The sequence below is a fragment of the Trypanosoma equiperdum genome (assembly GCF_001457755.1).
Source record: "Trypanosoma equiperdum strain OVI genome assembly, contig: ctg_847, whole genome shotgun sequence".
Classification (NCBI taxonomy): Eukaryota; Euglenozoa; class Kinetoplastea; order Trypanosomatida; family Trypanosomatidae; genus Trypanosoma; species Trypanosoma equiperdum.
Window position 1 is genome coordinate 10,924 of NW_027124806.1, and position 11,594 is coordinate 22,517.

Genomic DNA, 11,594 nt, shown 5'->3' on the forward strand with positions numbered 1-11,594 from the left:
TTTTGGTGCTGTTGTTCTCCGTGTAACCAAATTTCTTTCTTGCTGTTGCTTGCTTACACTAACTTTCACCCGCCTCCTCCTCCTCCCTATTCGCTCATTCGTAAAAAACACACACACCCACAGAGAGAGAGAGTAAGAATTTGAAGTAAAGTAAAACTAAAATAAGAAACCGCTATCGTATCGGGGAAAAATAAAACAACAAATAAAATAGTTCGTTGGGTCACTCGATGTTGAAACACACATCACCTTCACGAGTGTCAGTGATCATTCTTCTGATTTCATTTTATTTATTTTCTCTCCTCTTCCATTGCAGACACACCGGCGTGTGCACGCACTTGAGTTTATACCCCTTAATTCCTCCCGCCACCGCCACCGCCCCATTCATATTAGTAACAACAACAATAGGGGGGGGAGAAGAAAATGCCTTTGCTTATTTACCTTATCCAAACAAAGTGCGTCAATTTAGGCGAGGTCGAGCACAATACGTGCGGGATCCTCAATGAGGTTCTTCACCTTAACGAGAAATGTTACGGCGTCACTGCCGTCGATGAGACGGTGATCGTACGTGAGGGCAACCGCCATTATGTCACGCGGGACGACGGAGTTGCCCACAACCCACGGCTTCTTCTTCGTGGCGTGCATACCAAGAATAGCGCTCTGTGGTGGGTTGACGATAGGTGTCCCCATCCACGAGCCAAACACGCCGCCGTTGCTAATAGTGAATGTGCCACCGGTCATCTCCGCCATGGTCAGCTTGTTCGAGCGGGCGCGCTCACCAAAGTCTGCGATTTGCTTTTCAATTTGGGCAAAGTTGGAGTTCTGCACGTCACGAAGGACCGGCACAACAAGACCTTTCGGTGTGGATACGGCAACACTGATGTCCACGTAGTCGTGGTATTCGATGCAGTCAGTGCCGAAGGATGCGTTGACAATAGGAACGTCCTGAAGTGCAATAGCACAGGCCTTCACGAATGGCGACATGAATCCAAGTTTCACCCCGTTCTTCTTGAAGAAATCATCCTTGTAACGATTGCGCAACTCGATAAGAGGGGTCATATCAATCTCGTTGAATGTCGTGAGCATGGCACACGTGTTCTGGCTTGCCTTCAGCCGATCCGCAATGCGCTGCCGCATGGAGGAGATGCGAACGCTACGTACGCGCGGGTCCGCCCCACGTGAGGTGACGGGAGCAGCCGCGGGCGCTGGCTTTGGCGCGGCTTCAGTTGGGGAAGCTTTGGGAGGTGCTGCCGCCGCCGGTGCATTCTGCTTCGGTTTGTCGGCTGTTTCGGCCTTGGCGGCGGGGGCCTCACCTTCCTTCATGGTTGAAAGCTCGGCGCCAACATCGACAACAGTGCCCTCTTCGAAGTTTATCTTCGTGATCACACCCGCGGCAGGGGCGCGTACATCCACATTGAGTTTGTCCGACTCAATTTGACAAATAATCTCATCTTCGGCAACAGCGTCACCAACCTTCTTAGTCCATCCCACAACCTTCCCACTGCTGATGGACTCGGCAATAGTGGGGACACAAATGCTGAGGCAGTAGCGGTACGCCAACTTCTCCGAAGTCAGGCACGTAGCTTGGAGTCCATGAGTGGCCAAACGACGGAGCATTTTGCGCGAGTTGTTTGCGTTCAATTTAAAAAGTAGCTATGGGATCTTACGTGAGCTGACTCTTCCCGTATTTCCCTCAGTACCTTTCTTGTTTTACCTCAACTTAGCTGTAATTTATTACTACGTGCGTATGTGGGCGTATTTAGGCTTAAATAAACTATCCGGTTGTTTCGAGAGAAAGCACAAGAAAAAAAGTATATGTACATATATATGTATATGCATGTGCAAGACACAGTAATATTTTCCTACAAGTTATACTTACTGGTTGGCGTCTGCCACACAAACACGGTGGTTAGCGTGTATAAGATGAATAGCTGGTGTACTGCTTCATTATTCCCACCTTAGACTACTCGCCGCTTCTTTTTGAGCTGAGAACCAGCGCCTTCACCACGACGCGGGTTTCGGGATCCCATCGAAGGACGGATGCGGCAAAGAGTGGAAAAAACAATACAACACTAACCACACCCGAGGTCGTCAAAGAGATGAACGGCAGGAGCATCCTCGTACACCCAAAAAGAAGAAACCAAACAGTTGCAATTCGCGAGTCGAATACCGCTGAAAAGTCCCGCAATTGTACTTCGAAACGACGACTTTCTTGCTGAGGTCTCCCGGGGGTTTTGATAATCATCCAGAGAGATGTGGCGCAGCGCAATCCGGTACTGATACCGTTGGCAACGATAAGCCCTGCCACTGGATCGCCGACCCAATGCAGTCGCAACGCCGCAAAGCAAAACGCAACGTATACTGCTGCCTGAACGACCAGTACCTGTTGTGCTAATCGTAGTACTCGCGGAGACGCTGTGGCCCTTACAAAGGCATCGAGCAAGCCGTACCAACCCATCAGGGGGAGCTGGTAGCAGTACAACTGTAACGCCCGAACAGTTTCTGCCGTGGCCCAACGCCGCGTGAAAAGTCGAAGAAGAACCAGTTCCGCCAGTGGTGGCCCCAGAAGTATTGCAACAGCGCCAAAGTACAGCGACACACGAAGCATAACAAACAGGAGCACCGAGGCATCAGCCATGCGACCAGCAGCAATGTCTCGGCTCCACCTGGCAAAGCAAGCCGTCTCCCACACCCGGAAAACAAGGCGGACGATAAGTGAGCCCAAATTTGTGACAACACTGTATTGGCCTACAGCTGCGGCCGAGCCCATTGCAGCGAGGGCAAAGTGCTCTCCCTCAGTCAGTAGAAGTCGCAGGCAACTTTCTCGAAAAAATTGAAGAAACAGGCGGAACTCACGCAGCAACACATCATGCATCGAATGAAGGGAAAGATAACACCAAGGTAGGCATTCACGCAATGGGTGCGACCGCGCACTCGTTTTCGTCTGGACCGTATCTCCCCATAAGACACGCGCCGCAATGACTCGCACCTGGTACATGGATGTGGCCGCCTCACCATCTTCGTCCCCCTCACAACCACCACCACCGGCGGCTTTGCGACCCCTTTCTTGGTTAGGAGCATTCCATAGGCAAAGAAAGTACGCCACTGTGGCCAAAGCATCGGAGAGATTCGCAACTGAAAAACACATTCGCGTTATCCACGGATGCCCACTTAAGGAACCATACCACCACAAAATTGAAATTGTTGCTGTAAGTCGCGCCAGTAACGCCCAAAACTCCGAGGTGACAACTGTCCGAACATTATCAAGTGACTGAGCAACGGCTAAGCAAGGTTCAATAGACAGCGCGGCAATGACACTTATCACCTGTACCACCTCAGGTAACCCCAATGTGCCCCCGTCCATCCCGGGGCCTTGTGCCTCTGCAGATGCAGCAGACACACTCCCAACGTTCGCAAGGGCAGCCAAAGAGGGAAACAGTGTAATGCGGAAACCGTGTAGGAGCTCCAGCACGAGGACCACTAGGAGGCCGAGAGGAAGCGAAATAGCCGCACAGTTCATTACTTTTAGAGCTGCCCCACCACTTCCTGACTTTTCACGCAGATTGTGTCGTGCGTTTACACTACGCACCGACTCTCTTGCGAGAAAAAGCACGGTATTGAAGTACAATTGAAAAGAGAAATTGACGCCGTTTTCATTTGGTGCAAGTTGTCGTGTGACGCCAGCAGTTAGAAGGAAGGTGAAAACCTTTAGCACCACGTTCAGCACCAACGCAGAGGCCAGCTGTCGTTTGAAGTCCATCACACCAAAGGTACAGCTGCTGCTACTAACCTTCGCCCAGCTCCTTTAACTAGAGGCTAAACGTAATCGTGCAGGCGTTGTTGTGCCCCATGAAAGAGAGGAAACATTTGAAGAGTAACTGGAGGATCTTTGGCTTACCACCCAATGCTGTTAGCTTTCAGCACCAGAAACCAGGAAGCACATCACGTTAACAACGGTACAGTTACTTTTAGATTGTACCAGTGTTCACACCACCACCAGCGGTAACGTCCTGAGAGGAGGAGGCCGTGTTGGTTGCCGCGGCAGATGCCTCCACCGTGTCTACCACTGGAATGCGCTCCAGCCGCCGCCGGGCGAACGTGAGGTACGCCGTGTGACCCATCGACACCAGTGCAGGGCGGAACTTAAAGCGACATGTTGGCTTGTTGTTACTTTCCCCCTCAGTTCCCTCTGAATGATTGCGCTTCCTGCAAACGGGATTAATAAACTTCCGTACAACCTCGACCGTGCGTATGTCAATGAACTCCTGTGGTGCCTGCCGCAGCCGCTGGGCTGTGCGCTGCGTCTGTTCAATGCATGGTGAAAATGTGCAAAGCATCCCACCAGGTCGAAGTACGTGCAGCACATTGTCAATCGCCAGCCATGGCGACGGAACATCGAGAAAGACAGCGTCAACATGATGCTTCGGAAGACCGTAGCCCGGTTCTGGCTCCTCTTTATCCTCTCCTTTGTTCTCACTTTGGGCTGCGTCAGGCAGCTGCATACCGGTCATTACACTTTCATCCGATCCACTCGCTGTAACACATACGTCCCGCCAGTTGCAACGCACAAGAGACGCTGGCAAACCATTACGGCGGAACTCCTGCAGTGCCTCGAGACACCGTTTCTTGTGAAAATCATACGTATACACAATACCGTCCGGAGCAACAGTCCTGGCTAAGGAATGAGTGAGCGAACCACTTCCAGTTCCTGCTTCGGCTACACGATGGCCCGGTCGCAGCCGCAGGTTGAACACGATGACGGCAATATCTGTGTCGTAGATTATTTGTGTGCGGTGAGGCACCGCAACTGTCCACAGGTCTGCGCAGTTCTGCATCACAAGCACACTGGGCGCCCCACGGGGGTCATTCTTCAAGTTGCTCCGACCCATGACACGTGTTCCCAACGGGCAGCCAATAATGTCATCGTGCATGAACTTCCCATCCTTGCAGTGCAGCATCGCCCCGCGCTGCAGGAGTAATGGTGTAAATTGAAGGTGACCGCGGAAGAGCAACACGACGTCCCCTTCCTTTGCGACAGAGCCTCTAGGTGCTAGCATGTGTTGGCTGCCTGGTTTCGTATAGTGGCAAAGAAGAATCGTAAGAAGAAATGGGGGCACAGGGTGCCAAGAAGAGTGATATTTTGCCGTTGGTGTGATACAAGAACGGGAAAGTGAAGAAGAAGAGAGGAAGAAGGGCTTCGACTGCCCTCTTTTTTTTCCCATAAAGTGTGCATGGGCCAATGATTGGAAACCAACTCCTTGGACCAGTTGCAGAAGTCGTTACTGCAAAAAGCTGCCGAGGTTAGTTTCTTTTTGCACGACCCTACGTGAATTGTCAGACACTAACCGCAGCCGACCAAACAAGGAGCACCGCCAAACGCACATGCATTGAAAGTGCCAAGGGTGATGATTACGCAAAATAGAACGAGAGGAGTTATAATCAGGGAGCAAATCCACATTTTTTCTAAGCCCTCTCAACTGGGCACCCCCTTTCTATTCATCTGGCACTCAGTCCTTTCCCAAGTGCCGAAGAAATGCTGAAAGCTCCCCGCCAGTGACTGGTGGAGAGGAAAGTTCGGAGAGAATGCGGCTCCATTTCTGAATAAGACTACCGTGCGGATGACCCGTGGGCGCCTTAGCGTGCCGATGCTTTTTGTGGGTCGACTTGTTTTTTTTGTCATGGCGGGCCGCTGAGCCGTGACGCATCCGCCGCCGTTGACGAGGTGGGGATAAGCGCTTTCCTTCTGTGTACGCCTGAAGTGCATTCACACGACGCATTATGCGCTCCAGGCGACCACCCAGGGAGCCAATGAGGCTGATCATATGCGTGTGCACGTCACTTAACCCCGCTGTGTCAGCTAGCGGGCCGCTACCAACGGCGGGAACAGGTGCTGCAGCTTCCATAGCGTTGGCGTACCACTCTTCACGAGCTGCCTGAAGCGCGTCCCGGCGCGCAGAGAAATCTCGGAACTGACCAGCAAGAAAGAGACGAGCCTCAGAAGAAAACATGGTGGAGGGTGAAGCTCCTCCCTTTCCAGTGGGTAGAGCATGTTTCCCTGTTGACGGGACGTACCTGAAACTGTTTCCTGGTTCCATATGACTGCCACAGCGCGTGAAATCTGTCTCTTGATTCTTAGATGCTCTCTGACCCAGGAAGTTGGGCAGCTCATCCATCATACGTATCGCTGAATTAAGCGACATGAGATCAGCCTCTAAGTCTTGGATTTGGTTGGAGTACGCAGCCTCAATAGACGTAAGACGCTGCTGCAATAACCCCAGGGGAACACCGATTGAGGTGGATGTCCCTCCAGCGGTCCTTGTTGTCGCGTTTCCTGCTCCTGGCTCATAATCTCTTGTTTGACCCTTCAACTTCTGGTCGATCTGTTGACGTTCCTTCTCTTCCATTGTGCTCACTTCTTCATCTACTGAGGCAATGAGCATCCTACGCTCCTCCTCGTACCGCTGCCTCAGCCGGCGCAACGCATTTTCATGGTCTGCCCTCATATTTTGCAGAGCCTCACCAACTGCTTCTTCCACCTTCTTTTGGAGCAATTCTTCTGCATCAAAGGACGCACCCTCACTCACCTTCGGTTTACTATCCATGCCTTTTCCCTCCTTCGCAACTTGTGCCACAGAATTACTAGCCCTCCGACGCTCAAAGTCCTCCTTCTCGAATCGGCGTGACACCTCAGTAGACCTAACAAATACCTTAAATGCATCGGCGACGGCCGCTTCAAGTTGTGCGTCCAGAGACAAACTAGTGCGCGTAAGTTCTTCTTGCAGAGTCGAACGGAGAAGCGCCTCCGTTTCCTGATGCTCCTTCTCTTTTGCTGTCAGTATCGCACGCATCTTTAGCGATTGGTCTGCCGTTACCTCCTGTGCCGCCGACGATTTTGGAAGCGAAGAGGATGTCTCCAAAGACTTTTCCTGCGCTAAAACCTTTGCGCGGCGGTCCTCAGCAAGAAGTTGCATCCGTCGTGCCTCCTCCGCTCGCCAACGGCGTCGTACCTCTTCAAGCTCCACACTGCTTGGACCGGAATTTCTGGCTGCAGGTACGGCTTCGGAAGCGGCAGCCTGTTGAATGTCGTGTATCTCCCGACGTAAAGCACCAATGGCCTCATCCATAGAACGGCGCAAGGCAGCCTTTTCCTCCTCCGAGCGCTTCTGAATGGCAGAAACTTCCTGCTTCTCCTTCTCACGAATGGCGGCGATGCGTGACTCCACATCGGTGGCATGAGAAGGCGCTGCCGTGGATGCGGCCGACTTGACTTGAGACTGATGTCCGTCAGAAGAGAATTTCCGTTCAAGTGCCGCCATGTCATCACTGTGTTGCTTTTCAACCTCTTTTTTAAGCTTTTCAAGCTCTTCTCGTGCTTTTTTCTGCAGCTCATTCTTCTTCGCGGAGAGTGCCGCCTGCGCCTCTCGTTTCGCCTTCTCTAGAGCCGCAGCCCCATCTGCCTCGATGCGTTTCACCTTGGCCTCCAAATCTGCGGAAGCTTTTGCCTCAATTTTCTTTACCTCCGCTGCAATACGTTGTTCATTTTCCTCACGAAGTGAGGCCAACTTCTTCTCAAGACCCTCTCCCTCTCTTTTCACCTCGTCAAGACGCTCCGTCCACAATGCCTCCATCTCCTTTTTCTTTACTGCTTCTGCACCATTATTAGGCCTGTTGGCACGCAGCTCCGCCAGTTTTGCCTCCGTCTCGGCTCGAAGTTTCTTCACCTCTTCTTCGTGGGAACGCCGCATGTTCATCCGACGCTCTTGTATCGTCGCTTCGGCCTTCTTCTGTTCTTCCAAGAACGCTTCCTCCCGCTCCTGACGGATCCTTTTTTCAAGGGCTTCTTCCGTCTCCGAAACAAACCGCCGCTTACCACCGCCGGTGCCACCACTCTCACTACCGCGATCCAACGGCCCTCCAGCAGCGGTGCCTCCAGTGGTTATATTACTACTGAGGAATGACGACGTAGTCGCGCCACCGGATAGCGGTGGAGAACGTAGTGGTGCGTACTTTGTCCCTAACGCGGGCGATAGCTTTTCCAGCCTTCCTCCCTGTAAGTTAGTAGGGGTGGCCAGTGCACTCCCCACTGCGTTCCCCATAGCACCCCTCTGCGCCGTCGTTGACGTACCGCTCACAATGTTGGCACTTCTGTCCCTACTCGTGGTACCCCCCACACCTAAGTTTTGTTTTTGCTCCTTCGCTTTTCGAAATCTCTCTCGATGTACCTCATCCATTGGATGACACCAGGTGCTTTCGCCAGTTTTGAAGTTGAAGTAGTACACCTCATCATCCTCGGTACGACAAGGGCGCCAGTTTTTTGGAAGCGGCGCCTTCAGACCCTCAACAGCAATGTGAAGAAACTCATTATCTTCCGGCAGGTTCATCCCCATCCACTCAGCAAATCCCTCTATTTCCTCCTGCGTTGGCACATAGTCCTCATCTACAGTGTCAGCAAGGACCACAGAAACGGACCCATCTTCACCAACAAATCTCTCACCTACTTTTGGTATGACAACCCCTGGCTCCCCCATTCTCAGCCGAGTAACAAAAACGGTAAGGAATAGAGGGATGCTACTAACCCTCTGCACTACGTGGTGGAACTACACTTGCCCCCCCCCGCTAAAAAAAGAAGACATTTGAGGGATGAAACGCGGTTCACGGTGCAAGTATCAAAGAAGTGTGGAGAGTCAAGCGGTCCACAAAGAGACGCACAAGGATGAAGAATGACGGGATACAGGAGGTTAAACCACTATGAGTTGACATGTTCTATATTTTCTCCAATGACGCTTCACTTTTCTATGGGTCGTCAAGCACCAATAGCTGACCGTGGCACACGTGCAAGCACACAACGAATAAGCGGACAGCATGCGCAGATCGCCCGTGCACCTACTGCTTCGTAATATCTGGGTTATAGTTTGGGTCAAGAAAGATTTTGCTCCCCTCTCCGTCATTCAGCTCAACCTCAAGAAGATTGCCGTCTTTCAGCATCTTCTGGATAACAAGATTCACATAACGAAGCTCTGCTTCCAACTGCGATTTGTTAAGTGAGTGAACCTGCTCCATATACCACGCTACCAGTTCCGCACGGGATGGGGGACTGGATTCCCCAAGGGCCTGAATCCTCGTCACAATGCGGTTGACGATTCCATAGTAGTGGTCTGCGCTAATCACAGTCTTCTGAGGGGCTTGGCCAGGGACTCCACCGCTAACACCTCTCTCGGCAGTCGATGCCGAGACACGTTTCTTACCCTTCCGCCGCGCTATGGTCCGTTGCCCAGCCCCATCATCCCCACGAGTGGAATCCAATCGTGGTTCTGGCTGCTGCTGCGGCTGCTGCTCTTCGTGTGGTTCAGGCTTAATCCCAACAGCTGCCACATCAAACGGTTCTACGGTACCAACAAGCTCTACTTCCGTCATATCAAGCGTCGATAATGACTGTCGCATCAGCTCGAGTGCCACTTCCACATGCGCTTCTTCAACATCCTCACTCAGGTACAGTTTTGCTGTGGCCTCCGAGAGTCGGATCATACTCTCTAGCAAACGTGTGGTAACGCGGTATACTTTACTACGGTTCGAGAGCGAATCTTGCAGACGCATATCACGGTACGCTGCCACAATGAGGTGAACCGCCTCCTCCTTTAGGCGTGGGGTAAGGGAGCGCGCATAACGAAGGTAGAGCTGACAGTCTTCAGTCGAAAAGGGTGGACGAACGGCGCTATCGCCAAATCGATGCAGACGCAGAAGTTGGTCCGCAATGGCGAAATCTGCATCGTCGCTGGACTCGTCAACTATCACAAACATTAGGTCAAAACGCGACATAATTGGCGCTGTCATCGCCACGTTCTTCTGCAGCGGCTTCCGGCGGTCGTACTTTCCACCAATAGGGTTCATGGCTGCAAGGAGCGACGTCCTCGCGCTAAGAGTCGCTTTGATACCGGCTTTGGCTATGGAAATTGTCTGCTGCTCCATCGCTTCGTGTATCGCTACTTGATCCTTCACGTCCATCTTGTCAAATTCATCAATGCAGCAAACACCGCGGTCACTAAGCATAAGCGCGCCAGCCTCAATGGTACGGTCACCTGTGTCTGCGTCCCGTGTAACTGTTGCCGTCAGACCACTGGCCGTGGAGGCTTTACCGCTAGTGTACACACCGCGCGTGACATTACTTGCTACCCACTTCAAGAATTGAGATTTGGCAGTAGATGGGTCCCCAACAATGCAAACATTGATGTCACCGCGCAACCCGATCCGCTCCACCGTGTTCTTGGAAACACCACCAACCATTTGAAGCAGGAGTCCTAGTTTCACAACGTCATGCTTGAAGATATTCGGTGCAATGCAACCCGTGAGCGCTTTCAGAAGGTTGGCACTACCACGCATCAACTGCACCTTCTGCATCTCAGCAGCAGTGAGACTAACCTGTTCTCGCTCTGCAGCACCATCTCCGGAATCCTTAATCGCCTCCGTCATCTTGCGATCATCTCCATTGGCGCTTGTTATGGTAGTAGCTAAAAAACACATGCGGTAGTTGAGTTCACGAACACCAAGTGCGCGAAGGCCGGTGGCACCCTCCAGATTCTGCTGTGCCTCCTGATGAGCACGTTGAGTGCTAGACATCTCGCGCTGGACCTCGCGTCGGTTCGCCTGGTTGAACAGTTTCATCACTTCCGGTACGACGATGGGGCATCCCACGGCCACAATCCGGTCACCGGGCTTCGCTACTTCCACAGCATCGTTGCGGGCGATGAGCTCCATCGTGCGTGGCATGCAACCTGCGGGGATATTGTTTGTATCCTCCTGCAAACGGATTTTCTGCCAATCGCCAAACTTTGTTTGCGGATGTGTTGGAAGCAACTGAAAACGGTTTTTGTTTTCGCATTGGGGATTTCGGCATGCTGGAGGTTCCGTGTAGTGAAACTGCTGGGGGATCGCACTACTCTCAGTTCCACAATCATTACAACGGAACACACCCACAAGAAGCTCGGGACGAACCTGTGACGTACGCGTGACCACACCTTTGATAGAGCACAACTGCCCCACAAGCGATGCACGCAGAATGCGAACACTTAAACAACGCGGAACGTAAGAAAAGACAAGATTGGGGCTACACCTGCCGCGGTTCACATAGTCCTCCGCATAATACTGCGATAGGACCTGATGCAGTGCAGCGTCCATGAAGGGCGAGAAGCGTTGATAGTTTTCCTCAATGGTGGAGCTAGCATCCTCATCGAAGAGACGAAAGTCATTCCACCGCACCACGCATGTAGACCAGTCAGTGCAAGTGCTGATACGTTCTAGCTGTCGGACGATATACTGCAACCTTTCTAACGCATCGGGGTCTGTAGCCCCTGGTGGCCGCAAAGACGGATCGATTAGTCGACCAAGGAAGATGTACACAATATCCCGCACCCGGTTACCATAATCGTCCACTTCGACAAATGCTGGTACCTCCTCACGAGGGACCGCGGCATCACCTGTTGGCACGAGGTCCATAAAAACGCACGTTTGCTAGTTCGGCCTTAGCACTTCCACCCCTACCGTTAATACTATGAGCTATCCTTCGCTTCTGTGCCAATATATATATATATATATATATATAT

At 52.1% G+C, this 11,594-nt stretch overlaps 5 protein-coding genes across 5 annotated transcripts; all 5 read right to left on the minus strand.

Annotated features, from left to right (window-relative positions):
• Window positions 1-462: 462 nt before the first annotated feature.
• Window positions 463-1,614, minus strand: TEOVI_000398900 (2-oxoglutarate dehydrogenase E2 component, putative; the record flags this gene model as incomplete). Its single annotated transcript, XM_067226813.1, has 1 exon — window positions 463-1,614. The coding sequence occupies one exon, from the start codon at window positions 1,612-1,614 to the stop codon at window positions 463-465; it is 1,152 nt and encodes a 383-aa protein (XP_067082914.1).
• Window positions 1,615-1,960: 346 nt separating this feature from the next.
• TEOVI_000399000 (dolichyl-lipid chaperone, putative) lies at window positions 1,961-3,757 on the minus strand (the record flags this gene model as incomplete). The annotated part of the gene is made up of 1 exon (XM_067226814.1): window positions 1,961-3,757. One exon carries the CDS (start codon window positions 3,755-3,757, stop codon window positions 1,961-1,963), a length of 1,797 nt encoding a protein of 598 aa, XP_067082915.1.
• A 208-nt stretch (window positions 3,758-3,965) lies between these two features.
• Window positions 3,966-5,054, minus strand: TEOVI_000399100 (uncharacterized protein; the record flags this gene model as incomplete). Its single annotated transcript, XM_067226815.1, has 1 exon — window positions 3,966-5,054. The coding sequence occupies one exon, from the start codon at window positions 5,052-5,054 to the stop codon at window positions 3,966-3,968; it is 1,089 nt and encodes a 362-aa protein (XP_067082916.1).
• Window positions 5,055-5,504: 450 nt separating this feature from the next.
• On the minus strand, window positions 5,505-8,525 carry TEOVI_000399200 (WW domain containing protein, putative; the record flags this gene model as incomplete). The annotated part of the gene is made up of 1 exon (XM_067226816.1): window positions 5,505-8,525. The coding sequence occupies one exon, from the start codon at window positions 8,523-8,525 to the stop codon at window positions 5,505-5,507; it is 3,021 nt and encodes a 1,006-aa protein (XP_067082917.1).
• A 355-nt stretch (window positions 8,526-8,880) lies between these two features.
• On the minus strand, window positions 8,881-11,487 carry TEOVI_000399300 (DNA replication licensing factor MCM6, putative; the record flags this gene model as incomplete). The annotated part of the gene is made up of 1 exon (XM_067226817.1): window positions 8,881-11,487. One exon carries the CDS (start codon window positions 11,485-11,487, stop codon window positions 8,881-8,883), a length of 2,607 nt encoding a protein of 868 aa, XP_067082918.1.
• Window positions 11,488-11,594: the final 107 nt, after the last annotated feature.